This window comes from Dryobates pubescens, chromosome 22, assembly GCF_014839835.1.
Source record: "Dryobates pubescens isolate bDryPub1 chromosome 22, bDryPub1.pri, whole genome shotgun sequence".
NCBI classification, from domain to species: Eukaryota; Metazoa; Chordata; class Aves; order Piciformes; family Picidae; genus Dryobates; species Dryobates pubescens.
The window spans coordinates 19516603-19530982 of NC_071633.1; the positions used below are offsets into that span (position 1 = coordinate 19516603).

At 68.0% G+C, this 14380-nt stretch overlaps 6 protein-coding genes across 6 annotated transcripts; 3 read left to right on the forward strand and 3 right to left on the reverse strand.

Moving 5' to 3' along the window:
• On the reverse strand, window positions 1–2387 carry CLP1 (cleavage factor polyribonucleotide kinase subunit 1). Its single transcript, XM_009897478.2, has 2 exons — window positions 1745–2387; window positions 1–736 (listed from the first exon to the last, which is right to left on the reverse strand). Exons 1-2 carry the CDS (start codon window positions 2348–2350, stop codon window positions 65–67), a joined length of 1278 nt encoding a protein of 425 aa, XP_009895780.2. The 5' UTR covers window positions 2351–2387; the 3' UTR covers window positions 1–64.
• YPEL4 (yippee like 4) lies at window positions 2349–5271 on the forward strand. Its single transcript, XM_054171710.1, has 6 exons — window positions 2349–2613; window positions 3077–3229; window positions 3688–3974; window positions 4355–4398; window positions 4622–4730; window positions 5168–5271. The coding sequence occupies exons 1-6, from the start codon at window positions 2349–2351 to the stop codon at window positions 5255–5257; spliced, it is 948 nt and encodes a 315-aa protein (XP_054027685.1). The 3' UTR covers window positions 5258–5271.
• Window positions 5272–5440: 169 nt separating this feature from the next.
• Window positions 5441–7960, reverse strand: SERPING1 (serpin family G member 1). Its single transcript, XM_054171711.1, is given in 6 exon segments — window positions 5441–5454; window positions 6153–6372; window positions 6650–6792; window positions 6795–6833; window positions 7255–7429; window positions 7736–7960. Coding segments are annotated over 6 exon segments (816 nt in total).
• Window positions 7961–8149: 189 nt separating this feature from the next.
• UBE2L6 (ubiquitin conjugating enzyme E2 L6) lies at window positions 8150–9899 on the forward strand. The gene is made up of 4 exons (XM_054171774.1): window positions 8150–8170; window positions 8697–8786; window positions 9310–9496; window positions 9568–9899. The coding sequence occupies exons 1-4, from the start codon at window positions 8150–8152 to the stop codon at window positions 9729–9731; spliced, it is 462 nt and encodes a 153-aa protein (XP_054027749.1). The 3' UTR covers window positions 9732–9899.
• Window positions 9900–10191: 292 nt separating this feature from the next.
• SMTNL1 (smoothelin like 1) lies at window positions 10192–11380 on the reverse strand. The gene is made up of 5 exons (XM_054171712.1): window positions 11268–11380; window positions 11008–11148; window positions 10639–10741; window positions 10411–10562; window positions 10192–10336 (listed from the first exon to the last, which is right to left on the reverse strand). The coding sequence occupies exons 1-5, from the start codon at window positions 11378–11380 to the stop codon at window positions 10192–10194; spliced, it is 654 nt and encodes a 217-aa protein (XP_054027687.1).
• A 1742-nt stretch (window positions 11381–13122) lies between these two features.
• TIMM10 (translocase of inner mitochondrial membrane 10) lies at window positions 13123–14364 on the forward strand. Its single transcript, XM_054171768.1, has 2 exons — window positions 13123–13362; window positions 13774–14364. The coding sequence occupies exons 1-2, from the start codon at window positions 13292–13294 to the stop codon at window positions 13973–13975; spliced, it is 273 nt and encodes a 90-aa protein (XP_054027743.1). The 5' UTR covers window positions 13123–13291; the 3' UTR covers window positions 13976–14364.
• Window positions 14365–14380: the final 16 nt, after the last annotated feature.

The following is a 14380-nucleotide window of genomic DNA, read 5'->3' on the forward strand; positions in this document are numbered from 1 at the left end:
GCGGGGGCCAGCCGGAGGGTCCCGCGGCGCCGGCAGGGCGAACGGCAGAGCCTCCCCCCCTCCCCTACTTGAGGTCCATGAAGCGGATGTCCATGATGAGGAGGAAGTTCTTGGGCAGCGGGCGTGGGGCAGGCGAGAGCACGGTGAAGACCTGGCGCTCCAGGTCGACACCGGTGACCACGATGAACCCGGCCACGCTGGTCTCCGAGATGTTGTCGTCGGGGCTGTCGGCGGTGCTGACGCTGAGCAGGTGGTGCACCATGTCCCGCCCCGGCGTCACCGGCACCAGCTTCAGCTGGTTGTCCTCCTGCGACATGCCCAGCGGCAGGCACGAGTCCGGGATGGTCGGGGCCCCCACCTTGTAGATCTTGACGTCGGAGAACTTGACGTCGAAGGCGTGGGGGTAGAAGCAGCCCCGGAAGCCGTAGAAGTACTCCCGGATGCGGTCGTCCCGGCACTCCCGGCGGAAGTCCTTGGAGCGCTCCACCACCCCCCCGGACTTGGGCAGCAGGACGGTGCGCACGAAGTGGGGCAGGTCCCTCTTCAGCTCGTTGTAGAGCCGCTCCTGGTCCAGCACCACCACCACGTCCACCTCGAAGGCGGAGGCGGCGTGCACCAGCGCCTGGTAGCCCGAGCCCTTCACCCAGCCGCAGGTGTTGATGACGCAGCCGCTCACCGAGGCGCGCCGGTTCACCTCGCAGCGCTGGTTGAAGACGTCGGCCAGGCGGGACGTGATCTGCAGGGACGGGCAGGGGTGTCAGGACACAGAGACCCTTCTGGGGTGCCCACCTCCCCTGGCCTCCCAGCACCATCCCACTGCCCTCGGTACTCCGAACCTGAGCTCTTGCTGTGGCGCTGTGTCCGCTCCAACCATGCCAGAAGCTCGGGGCAGTGCAGCTGGCAGGCCCCAGGTGGCAAGAGGGGCAGGCAGTTGGTGTGCCAGGCCCTGTCCTCCTCCCTGGGGACACAGTGATCCCCATGCTGTTCACAGCAGGCTCAGATACAAACTGCCAGGGCACAGGAGCAATACCCAGCCCCTGGGATAAAATCCTTCCTCCCCCACCCAGAGCTGACAGCCCCAGGGGGCAATTTGCCGTGTGGGAGGCTGAAGCTGCTCACAACATGCATGTACTCTACAGCTATGGCCAGAGTGCCACTCTCCTGCCCCGTGGCTGCAGGGACAAGAGCAGTGCAGGGCTGCAGCAGCCTGCAGCCAAGCAGAGGTCTCTGTCACCAGACAGCAGTGGTGGAGGGACCCTGCGGATCAGATCAACTCTGAGTATTCCGAATTTTTTCTTGAGCTTCTTTCCACTCAGGTCTCCACACACTGAGCACAAGGCTGAGGGCAGCAGGCAAGGCCATGGCTGTGTCCTGCTCAGCGTGACCCTCAGCTCTGGCTCTGTCCTCCACAGCCAACCATGACCGGTATGGGGGCTCATGGTCAGCAAGAAGCCCAACCACGGTCCTTAAGCTCCTCCTCCCCAGGCTGAAGAGCTTCTCTCCTCCTCGGGGGCTTCTTCCAGCCCCTCCATTGTCTGTTACCCCTCTGCCCACACTGCCCTCCCCATGTTTCTGCTGATCTGCAGCGCCCAGAAGTGAGTGCAGTGTTTGGTCTGGGCACATGCCACCATCTCATAAAGTGGCAGAATCAACAGGGTGATCCCTGCTGGCCAGGAGCTCTGGAAGCCAGCTCTAAACTGAGTCCATCCCGTTGCAAGGCCTCCCCGCTGCTCCCTGCACTCACCTTGTTGTAGAGCTTGATGTTAGTGCCAGGTGTGGTGGAGCCGAAGTGGTAGACAAGAGGGGCCTGGAGGGAGAAGCCCTCCTCCACATCAGCTGGCCGTTCAATGTAGAGTGCGCCCATGGTGCCAGGGATGGAGACTGAGCCCTGGCCCACATCCAGTTCCACGAAGGTGGGCCGGCGGCCCAGCCGCACAGCGTAGTTCAGCAGCAGGCGGCACACGGTGGTCTTACCCACGTCGGTGGGCCCCACTACCATGACGCGGGGTCCCCGCTCGTCCTCCCGCTCTGCCTGCCGCCGCATCTGTTCCAGCGCCGTGTGCGTGTTGAGGTAGAGCAGCATTGGGGTGTCCTTGGAGACGTAAGCCACCTCCGTGCGGCCGCTGAGCTGCACGGTGCAGCCGTGCCACGTGAAGACGGCCACCTTGGCACCGGCATCAAAAGTGAACTTCTTGTTGCGAGTGAGTTCGGTGCCGAAGACCTCGGCCATGCCGGTGAGCAGTTCCAACTGCACCGTCTGCGAGGCCTCCACCTCAAACCGCAGCTCCGTCTCCCGCTCCAGCTCGAACTTGGCCACCTGCTTCTTCTCCTCGCCGCCATCGTCAGCCATGGCCTGCGCTGCGGGGAGAAGGGCGCCGGGGCCTGGGTCCCAGGTCCCAGTCTGCCCGCCCGTCCCAGCCCCCTCAGGCCGCTGCGATGGCACCGCCGATACCGCTACCGATAGCCCTCGCCCTCCCTCCCGCCCGGCGCTCACGCATCGCCTCCAGCCGCCGCACTTCCGCTCCGCAGCGGCTGCGCCGGACGTGAGGTCAGAGCCGCGCGCGGGGGGCGGGGCGAGCGCCCGGGCAGCCCTGGGGGAGCACGCTGTGACGCGTGACGTGATGACGCAATGGCGCAGGGGGCTCGGGTAGAGCCGGTTCGCCTTGCGGGGGGGGGGGGGGCGTAGTGACCCCCGCCCCGGCGGCGCCGGCTTAGGCTGTGCCGCCCCTCGGAACCCGCGGCTCGCCCGCAGCTCACTTGTGTGTCACTCGTAGTTGTGTGCAAGCTCCCCGCACAGTTTACCTCTCCTTTGCGTCTGCCCCGGGGGTGCGGTAGGGCGGGGGGCACCAGGGGAACGCGGGGAGACGTGGTGGGGCGAGGCGGCACGGGGGAGCACGGAGGAACATGGGGACCTGGAGAGCGGGGCAGACACAAGAGGGCATGGGGGACACACGGGGACAGAAGGGGTTGGGGGAACCTGGAGTAACCGTTGAGACATGGGGGAACCGGGCGGACCGGGTGGCCGAGGGGCATCGGTGCCAGCAGCGCGTCCTCGACGACGGTGCTGACGTCTGAGGTGCGGACGGTGACGTCGCGGCAGCGGGGGATGAGTCACGGTGCCATGATGCAGTCCCCGGGCATGCAGGCCCCCCCTTGCGCCCGCCCGGTGCCCCCGCCCCGGGGACAGCGACAGCGGCGGCAGCGGGGACAGCGGGCACAGCGGCAGGCGGTGAGCGGAGCCAGGAGCCCGGCACCCTCGGGACCCCCATCATGACCCCCGGGACCCCAACATCTGCTCGGGCACCCCAGCACGTCCCCCTGGGACGCCCATCACCCTCAACAACGCCTCTGCCGTTGTTCCCCTCCGAGACTCCCATCGTGACACCTTGACATTGCCCACCCCGGGCACCCCCATCCGCCCCCCGGGGAGCCGCACTGCCCCGCCGGGCCGCCCCCCCGGGACTCCCACACCCCACTTAAGAGCCTCCCCATCCCCGTCCTCTCCCCAGACTTTGGGGTACCCCTTTGGGGGGTGGGCAGAGGCTGTGCGCGGGCCCAATACACCGGGACCCTCATTCCTGCCATGAGCCGCCCGGTCTCAGCGGGGCCCCAGCTGAGAGCTGGGGGTGTTGAGGAGGGGTCCCGGGCAGCGCCTCCCGACTCATCACCCCCTTTACCCTCTCGCAGGCCGCCCCCCTCTCCCGCCTCCTGCTCGCCGGGGGAGGCCCGGGGTGTGCCCCGGCCCCGGCGCGGGCGGGACGGCGACTTTCGGCGCGCTGCTGCGCTGCTTCCCGTGCCAGCGGTTCTGCGGGGGGGGGCCGGTGCCCCCCGGGGCACTGCCTGCCGCCGGGCCCCCCCCCCGCCGCCACCTGCCCCCCCGTACCTTCCGCAGCTACCTGCCCCGCTCGCACCGCACCTACAGCTGCGTCCACTGCCGGGCACATCTGGCGCGACACGAGGAGCTCATCTCCAAGGTGCCCCCCGCTGTGCCCCAGGAGCTGGCACCGCCACCGTGCCCCATCATGGTGGCTCAGGCTCATGGGCACGGTCCCCGGGGGTCCCCAGGGTGGTGGCCTCAGGACAGTGAGGGTCCCTGCCTGCCAGGGTGTCCCAGGGCAGTGGGCTGCTCCCACGGTAGTGCCAGGATAGCCAACGACTCCCCCAGCCTGCCCCTGGCCTGGCATTTGTGCCCCCCGTGGTGCCACCACGGTGGTGGGTGTGCCCACTTGGGCTGGCATGGTGTGTGGTGGTTATACAGAGGGGCAGGGGGGCATGGGTGGCACATGGGATACGGGTGGCACGGGGAACGTGGGGGGCACGGGCCCAGCTGGTGACTCGTGCCATGTCCCCACAGTCCTTTCAGGGCAGCCACGGCCGTGCCTACCTGTTCAATTCCGTGTGAGTACCACCGGGCACCTGGGCAGTGCCACTGGGGGGAGGGTCCGCAGCTGTGGGCACAGGGGGGGTACCCGGGGCTGCTGTTCCGGTGGTGCTGGGCTGTGCCGTGGCAGGCTGTGCTGGGCTGCCGTGGCGGGCTGTGCCACATCCAGCCGTGCCAGGCTGCCCCGCGCTGGGCTGTGCCATGCCCTGCCAGGGGCACATGCCCTGCTCTCTCGCCCAGGGTGAACGTGGGCTGCGGCCCCGCGGAGCAGCGGCTGCTGCTGACAGGGCTGCACTCCGTGGCTGACATCTTCTGCCAGAGCTGCAACACCACACTGGGCTGGAAATACGTGAGTGCCCCCACGCCTGGCACCCCTGCCACCCCTGCCACACTGCATGCACCGCCTGGGCACCTTGTGTCCTCCCTGTGGGCGCTGCCCCAGTCACCCACCCTGACCTCTGCCATGTACACCACCTGGGGCACCCTGCAGACCCAGCCCCTGGCACCCAACTCTTGCCATGGACACCACCCTGGGCACCTGCCTGGGGCACCTTGCAGACCCTGCCCCTGGCACCCAACCCTTGCCGTGGGCATCCCGAGCCCCTCTCTGTGGGCACCGCCCTGGGCAACCCAAAGCCCCGGTTTGGGCACTCCAAAGCTTGGCTGTGATCACCAGGCTGGGCGCCCTGAAGCCATGGTGAAGGTGGCAGCTCGGGCACCCCAGCCCCGTGGCTTGAGCGGGGGCATGGGCGCAGCGGGGGGCTCACGCTGCCCCCTGCCCCCCAGGAGCAAGCCTTCGAGAGCAGCCAGAAGTACAAGGAGGGGAAGTTCATCATCGAGATGTCTCACATGGTGAAGGAGAACGGCTGGGACTGACGGGCACGGCGGGCACGGGGCGGGCACGGCGGGGGCACAGTGCCAGCCGATGCTCCCCGGGCAGGGGCAGTGCCCCCACGCGGGGGGGGGGGGGGGCTGGGGGGGCTTTTCTAGGGCAATAAAGGCTTTTTTTGTAGCAAGGTGCTGGGTGCCACCTGCCCCCGATGCTGCCACCCTCCTGGCTCAGCCCAGGAAGCCTGGGGTAACACCTGGCACACAGCTGGGGCTCTTGTGGGTACCCTGGCATGGGCAGGGTGGCCCTGATAGTGCCCCCTGCACCCGGGCTGCCCCTTGGCATCCCCACAGCCAGAGCCGAGGGGTCCTGAGCCTGTCCTGGGGGTGAGCAGGTAGGACACTGGGGCAGGAGAGGGACAGGGGGAGGTGGGGAAGGGGGGAGAGAGGAATGGGCCTAGGGAGGGACACAGGAAGGAGGGAGATGGGAGGTGGGGAGAGGGGAAGGAGGGCTGGAGGGAGGATGGAGAGGGGGAGGGAAGGTGGAAAGATGAAGGCTGGAAGGTGGATAGAGGAGGGAGGGGAAAGGGGAGAAGGAGGAAGGAGACATGGCAGGATGGAAGGAAGGAAAGAGAGACCAGGGGTGGGGAAAAGAGCTGGAGGGAGGGATGAAGAGGGAGGAAAGTAAAGAGGGATGAAAGAGAATGGAGGAAAGGATGAGAGCTGGAAAGTGGTTGGAGGGAAATGGAGTAAGAAGGGAGGGGCAAGGGCCAGAGGGATGGAGAGAGAAGGAGGGACATGGAAAGGAGGGATGGGAGGAGAGAGGAGGAGAGAGGGGACAAGAAAAAGAGGGAGGAAAGGCTGTAGGGAAGGAGGGAGGGAGCAGGATGGAGGGAGGAGAGGAGGCAGGGAGGGAGGGCAAGGACAGGGGACCAGGGCTTGCCATCATCATGCCGGAGGATGAAGAGGAAGGGTCGCAGGGCCTCAAGCACCAGGGCTGTGCGTGCCACCGGTGTGCCCTTGGCACCCGCTGCCTCCACGCCGGTCTCGTCCAGCGCCAGCGGTGCCCAGTGCCGTGCAGCCTCTGCTGCCACCGCCAGGCCCCCTGCCAGCCCACGCAGCTCCGCCGCCGGGAACAGCCTGAAGCCTGCGGCACCTCGGCGCTGCCACACCGGGGCACCAGGGTCACGGCGGCACAGGGACACCGGGGACACAGCGACACAGGGCACACCAGGGGCACAGGGACTGTGGGGGACTCTGGGAACATTGGGGCAGCTGGGGAAATGGACCCCCAAGGGGGCAGGGGAGGGGCCAGAAGGGCCCTGCAGGGGCTGACATCCTTGCCTGTCAGCTCCCGGGAGGGAAGCGAAATCAGCTGCAGCCCCCCGAGCCCCGGCAGGGATGTCACAGGCAGGGGGTGGCATTGCCCCTGCCACGGACCAGTGCCAACACATCCACGGCGTGGTTGAGGCGCAGGCAGGGCAGTGCCAGGGCGGTGGCACGGGGAGGGGTGCGGGCTGCCCACCGCAGCGGCTCCAGGAAGGTGTGGGGGTGTCCCAGTGTCCATTCCAGCGCCCCCAGAGCTCCCGGGGCACCCGTGGCACCAGCACCACCAGGCTCAGTGCTCAGCTCCAGCAGCCCCACCTGCCAGGATGGGCTCCCCCTCAATGACAGCGCAGTGACGTCACCACCTGGCATCCCCCCAGTACCACTGCAACCACCTCACAGCCTGGCACCGCTCCAGTGACACCAGAGTGATGTCACAGCCTGGCACACTCCTCGGTGCCACCAGAGTGATGTCAAAGCATGGCATTCCTCCCACTCCCAGGGCAGCAATGTCACAGGCTGTGCTCCCCTTGGTACCAGGGGAGTGACATCATAGCTTGGCATCCTCCTTGAGTGCCATGGGAGCGATGTCACAGCCTTCCCCTGCTGTGCTAGGGGAGTGAGAATCACAGCCTGGCAATGCCTCCCATGCCACCACAGTGAGGTCACACCCGGGTCTGCCCCCATGCCACAGCACACCCACCCCCTCCTGCGCCCACCAGAAGGTCTCAGTCTTGGGGGTACCAAGACCTGCAGGTGGGGCTCAGTGAAGGAGCATCTGGTCCTGGTGGGCACCAGGCAGGGTGGGTGTCCGGGGCACAGGCAGGGCATTGGCACTGTCTGCTTGGCCTCCAGTGGCATGCACCAGGTGGCTGTGAGCACATGGTACCAGGGCTGGGAGGGCAAGGAGGGCCACAGGGGGCAATCCTGACCTCTGCTCCATACTGGATCCTAGGGGCAGATGCTGGTGCCAGCCCCCAGGACAAATTCCAGTTCCAACTCCCAGGTCAAACCCTGAGGCACATCCCAGTGCCAACACCCAGGGCAGATCCCAGTGCCAACCCCTCACGACAGATCCCACCACCAAACTCTGGAGCAGATCCTAGTGCCAACCCCCAGGGAAGGTCCCAGAACCAAAGCCTGGGGCAGATTCCTGCCTTAACCCTCGGTGCCAACCCCTGGGGCAGAGCTGGAGCAGACCCCCTGGTCCATACTGTGGAGGTGAACAGTGTTGAGCAGCAGCAGCTGGAGCTGGGTGGGCATGGTGGGCAGCACTCCTGGCAGCAGCCCGTGGCTGGCATCACACACCCAGCCACCGACCTGCTGCAGGACCAGGCTCTCATTGCCGCTCAGGGCACACGGGTGGGCTCCACAGAAGTGCCACGACTCCAGCAGGGCTGGAGATGCAGCTCTGACAGGTGGCATGGCTGGCATCAGCCCCAAGCCCCAGTGGCCCTTGGGCTGGCACCCCCTCGGTGACCCTGGGGCGCCAAGGGGCAGTGGGCACACAGCTGCCCCAGCTCGGGGCGGGGCTGGAGCCCCCTCCTCCCGCCTCCAGGGGCGGGGTCGGGTATGGTCCCGCCCCGGGGCACTGGGCACTGGGCACTGCTGGCCATGGCAAGCAGGATCGCCGAGGTGGGTGGGGGACACCGGCGACCAGACCGGAGGTGCGGGGCTGTGGCGCGGGGACTGCTGTTGTCAGCACCGAACAGTGCCAGCCCCGGGGTGGCGTCTGGCTGAGCAGTGTGGGGGTCCTGGTACCCCCAGGGTGCGAGACAGCCGGTGCCGGGGAGCCGGTGCCGGTGCGTGGGGGATGTCGGTGCTCAGGGGCTGCCGGTACCGGCGTTCGGGCGGTGCCGGTGTTCTGGGAGTGCCAGTGCTCGGGGGTCTCCGGTACTGGTGCTCAGGGGGTGCGGGGTCTTGGTCGGTGCCGGTGCTTCAGGGGTGCGATGTGTGGGGAGGAACTGGTGCTCGGTTGGTGCCGGTGGTCGGGGGGTGTCGGTGCTGGGTCTCGGGGGGGTCTCGGCGCTCGCTGCGTCCCCGCCCCAGGCGCTCTGGTTTCGTTTCCGCGGCCGGATCCGCTCCCTGCGGGGCGTGACTTGCGAGGAGGGGCGGGAGGGGGAGGCGGCCCCGGGGTGTGATCCGCTGCCCCCCACCGCAGGAGCTGCGGGAGGCACGGAGCTGGAGCGGAGCCTGCGACCTGCGGCCGCTGGACGGGAACCTGCTGCGGTGGGGGGGGCTGCTGCTGCCCGTGAGCGGAGCAGGGGGGCTGGGGAGGACAGAGGGCGACAGGGGAGTCGGGGGGGACGGGTGCTCGTGAGCGGGGTGGGGAGCACGGCGGAGATGGGGGTGTCCTGGAGCCTGGACGGGCTCTGGGCGACACGGGGATACGGGGGGCCTGAGGAGCAAAGGTCGGGGGGTGGGGGGGGTGTCCGCTGGGCACAGAGGCCGTGGGGGCAAGTGGGATCCCTTGCAGATGAGAGGGCTGAGGGCACTCTCGAGGTACGGGGGTCTGGAGGGGAGATGGCACACTGGAGGCACGGGGGGTAGGAGGGGTGGCTGGGGACACGAGGGGCTGGGGAGGTTCTCCAGGGGGCACTGGGTGGATGAGGGCCACATGGTGGGGAGTGTCCCGCTGGGGACACTGTAGGACCGGGGGTGCTAGGCTGGGGGCACTGGGAGGGTGTTCCTCTCCTCGGGGGGGTCACACCATGGTGGGTGCTGGGTCTCAAGTCTGGACAGGGGATGTGAGGTGCCCCCCATTACCTTGGCAGAATAACCCCCCGTACAGCGCAGGAGCCTTCCGCTTCGAGCTGACCTTCTCCCCACACCACCCCCTGTCCCCGCCCTGTGCCACCCTCCGCACCAGCATCTATCACCCCGGCGTGGACGCCGCCGGCCGGGTCTGCCAGCCCCTCACCTCTGCGCAGCACTGGGTGCCCACCACCCGTGCCGTCCAAGGTGGGCACCTCGGGGTGTGTGAGGGAGGATGGTAAGGAGAGTGCCCACCGTGACCCTGCCTGTGCCATCAGTGCTGCAGGACCTGCTGCTGCTGCTGGACAGCCCAGACACGGAGCGGGTGCTGCGGCAGGAGCTGTCCCGGGAGCTGCGCCTGCAGCCGGAGCTGTTCTGGCGCCGGGCAGAGGAACACACTCGGTGCCACGCAGAGCCGCGCCCGGACCGCCCTGCGCCATGAGTGCCCCACCCGGCAGCACCCCCCATTCACCCCTCCCTCTGTGCCAGCTGGGGCTGGCCTTGACATTGCCCCCCGACCTGGAGCCTGGGTGCCCAGGCAGGCACTGACTGTGAGCTGGTCCTGGCACCCTACGTGGGCTACTCCCCCCCAAGTTAATAAATTGCCTCCCGTTGCTGCTTTGGCCCCACGGTGCCTCCTTGGGACGGCGGGGGGCATCAGGGTAGTGATGCCAGCCTGCCTGCCCAGCCCCTCTGTGGTGGCAGTAGGGCAGTGCCAGGGCTCTGCCCATCCTGGCGCCTGGCCGCATCAGCGCGCCAGATCCTCAGTGCCAGTGTCCCTGTGCCCATGTTGCCCCCATGAGAGATGAAGCCATCACAGCCTGGCACCACAAACTTTTACTGCTAGAGACAAAGCAGGGAATGAAGCAAGGGGGTGATGCAGGGGATAGGGGGACCCCCCCTCAGCGGTTCTTGGTCTTCACCAGCCCCTTGGCCACCAGGCAGCGGTACAGCTCCTGCAGGTAGGTGTAGATACACTTGGCATCGGGCACTGGCAGCCGCACCATGTCCTCCACGTCCAGCAGTGGGGCACAGCCCACCCGCTCCCTGTGGGAACATTGCTGTCACCAGGGGCCACCTGTCGTGGACAGAGGTCGGCAGGGATCTGGGGAGGCTCTCACTCGGCAGTGGAGAAGGCCAGGGTGAAGTTGTGCCGGCGGGCACTGGGCTCAAGGGCATCGTAGTCGAAGGCGTCCGGGAAGAAGCTGTGGAGCAGGGCGCAGAAGGCCAGGCCGCTGCCCCAGCTCCCCGAGAAGTTCTGCACGTCCACGTGCTGCCAGGGGGCACGGGGGTCAGCTCCAGGGCTGTCCCACAGCTGCCCCACGGCGTGCCCCCACCCTGCTTCTCACCTGGTACCCGCGGGTCCTGGCACGGCACCACTCCAGCAGCATGGTCTTCACCGTGGCTGTGCTGCCTGTCCGCTTCAGGTGGGGAGCCGTACCCTTGGCTGCCCTGTGGGCAATGCTGGGCACCATGGGGCACCTCACACCCCACACCTGGGACCTACCCCACATGCAGCCCCCCTTGGCCCCAACCAGTAGTTCCCCACTGGCCCCTTTCCCCCAAGGAATCTGTCCCAGTTCCCCCCAGTGCCCTGTGCACCCCAGTGCCCCTCTGCCCCATGCCCCTCACAGCCCCGTGGCCCCTAGCCTTGTCCCTTCCCACTGCCCCATGGCTCCCAGTCCCCTGTGCCCACCATGGGGACGTGCCCCTCTCACCCTCCAAACTTCTCCAGGATGGCACTGCGCCCCTGTGCCCGGGCACTTGCACGTGGCCGGCTCCCAGCCGCCTCCAGCCTCGGCCGTGGCCCTGCTCTCCCAGTGGGTGCCTGGCCCTGTGCCTTCCCTGTTGGTGGAGCTCTGTGGGCACACAGGTGAGGGTAGTGCTGTGGGTGCCCACAGTGGGGCAGGGCTATGGGACAGCCCTGATGCCAGTCATGGGGCACCTGTGGGGCCATGTCTCCCCTGCCCACACTCACCCCTCACTGCCTGCCGAGCCCTCGGTGGTGCCAGCTGCAAAGGAGTGAGAAGGGCTGAGTGGGGTGGGAGGGGGCATTCTGGGACAGGGGCACCCCAGGGTTCCATCGGGCATTCGCGGTGCACCATCAGGGGCAGGGGGCTGAAGGTACCCCACCAGAGTGAGGAAACATGGTGGGGGGGCTGTAGGGGACCCCATGGGGGCTACAGGAATGGACACTCTGGGTAGGTTGGTGACCCTAGGGGGACTCTGGTGCCTTCACAGGGCGCTGCCAGCCCTGCCCAGTGCAGTACTTACCTGGGGGGAGTGTAGGGGACTTTGGGGACGTAGGGGACACAGGGGACGTGGGGGACACAGGGGACGTGGGGCTGGTGCTCCCTCCTGAGGACGAGCTGGGAGGGAACTCGGGCCACGGCTCTTCATCTTCATCCTGCAGCCATGTGGGCTCCGTGCCAGCTTCCCGGGGCTCCATGCTGCCCTGGTCACTGCTGTGGGAGCACAGTGCTGGCACTGAGGTGCCCCTCAGCTCGGCGCCCCGCAGATCACTTTTCCCCCCCACAGACCCCTAGCCTGCGTATCCCCGACCCCGTCCCTCTCTTCATGCCCCCGCCAGTCCTGACACCCCCATTCTCCCACCCTGGGCACCTCATGCCCCGCTTCGGCTCCCCAATACCCCAGCGTGGTCCCCCTCACCTCCGCCAGCCCCCCCGTGCCCCGCACCAACCCTCTCCATTCCCCTCCTGCTGCCCCATTCGCTTTCCCCGTCCCCCACGTCCTTCCCCGGCGCCCCCTACCCGCTTCTAGCGTTCCCATTCCCCCTCCCGGTATGTGCCGTCTCCCCCCACCTTATTCTGTCTCTCAACCCCCATGTCCCATCCCACCGCCTTCCTACCCCCTGCCACCCCCCCAGACGCCCTCCCAACCCCCGTGTACCACCTCGGCACCCGCAAACCGCGACCTCCCGTTTCCTACCCGCTCCCCTGTTTCCCATCTCGACCCCTCCCCACTCCCCTCTTGGCAGCCGGTTCCCCCTCCCGCCCCTTCAAATCGCACCCTGACCCCCCCCGACCCTCCTTCCCCCGTACCGCCTCCTCATTCCCCCTCTCGACTCAGCCCCATCCTGATCTCCCAGACCCCCTTCTCGCACCTGTTGTGCTTCCTCCCGCCTCCCCGGCCCCCCAGTTCCCCCTCCCGGCACCCAAGCCCCCCAAAGTCCCCACACCCTCCACACCGCCGGTCCCCTCGCCCCGTACCCTCCCGGCCGCTCCCGTTCTTCGTCGTGGGGCTATTTTTACCCGCGGGGGCAGGTGCCGCCTTCACTCACCGCCCACCGCGGGGGACCGGTGAGGACAGACGGACGGACACAACGTGGCGACAGCCGACAATGTCCGCCAGGCACCGGGGGGGATGCGGGGGAACACGGGGGGACACCCTTGGAGGGGACATGGCGGGTCACGGACACACGGGTCACGCGGACGGGGCGGTGGGGTCAAGGCAGAGTCACGGGGGGGGGGGGGGGAACGGAGCCCACGGTGTCCCCCAAACCCCTCACCCCCCGAGATCGGCCGGGACCGGCCCGGGACCGGCCCGGGACCAGAGCCCAGTGCCGGCCCCGCCCCATTAGTTATGACCACGCCTCTTTAGCATACTACCACGCCCTGTACACTGTGGCCACGCCCTTGACACTCTGGCCCCACCCACGCAGGACACAGGCGCGCGCCTGCCCCCTCGGCTCTCCGCATCCCCTTGGCTGCCCGCGCCGCCACGCCTCCTCCCGCGGCGCCCAATCAGCGTTGGGGACACGCTCCTGCTCTCCCCCTCGCCCGACTTCTATTGGTGGCAGCCGGCAGCGGGGCGGGGCGGCTCTGCGCGGGGGCGGAAGCGCGGCGCCCACGTGGTTCCTGCGGGGACCGCCGCAGGGTCCCGGACTGGGCTGAGCGGGGTCCCGGGACGAACGGAGACGAACCGACCCGGGCGGGATCGAGCGAGGCCCAAGGGACCCGAGCTGGTCCGGTTGCGGCCGCCATGGACCCTCTGCGGGCTCAGCAGCTGGCGGCAGAGCTGGAGGTTGACATGATGGCCGACATGTACAACCGGTGCGCCCGGGGCAGCTGGGGCACAGCAGGGCACGCGAGTGGGCGCGCTAGGGTGGGCCCGGAGCTCGGGGGCATACTGAGGGTGCTGGGGACACGGCGGGGCGAGTATCAGAGGTGCTGGGGAGCACTGGCGTTGTGGGCGCAGAGGTGTGCTAGGGACTGCCTGGGAAATGGTGGTGTCTGGGGATAAGGAGGCACTGAGGGCGCTGGGAGCGTCCGTGGCTGGTGGGCACTGGCGGGGATCGGGGGTGCTGGGGGTGTCTGGGAAATGGTGGGGGGCACAGTGGGGATGGGGATCACTGGGAGATTCCAGAGCTGGCTGTGACCCTGGGGACCAAGTGGTGCTGGGGGGCAGGGTGCAGAGGCGCTGGGCTGGGGCTGCCCCGTGCTGAAGGTGCGGGTGCTGTGCAGGATGACGCAGGCATGCCACCGCAAGTGCGTCCCCCCGCACTACAAGGAGGCGGAGCTGTCGAAGGGGGAGAGCATCTGCCTGGACCGGTGCGTGGCCAAGTACCTGGAGGTGCACGAGCGCATGGGCAAGAAGCTGACGGAGCTCTCGCTGCAGGACGAGGAACTGCTCAAGCGCATGCAGCAGAGCACGGGCACGGCCTGAGCCCCCCTGACACGGCCTGAGCCCCCTGACCCCACCCACCCCCAATAAACTGGCGGCTTCACTTCCCTCACCCCCTCGAAGCCCCCACTTGGGAATGTATAGAGGTCCATGTTGAGCCTGGCCGGTGCTGCTGAACAGCCTCCCTCCTTGATGTCCTCAGCTGCCACGTGCTGTGTCCTTGAGGGGGGCACCCCTGGGCGGCCCCCCTGTATCCCAGCCAGGCCCAGCCCATGTAATCCCAGGATTAGGCAGAGCCAGGCTGAGCCCCTCATAATCCCCTGCGGGGTGCGGAGGGGGCTCTGCACTGCCCTGTCTGCAGGGACACCAGGGGGAAGCTGCGGGGGGGACCTTACAGAGGGACACATCCCTGGAGCTGCTGGAGAGGGACAGTGAGACCCAGAATGC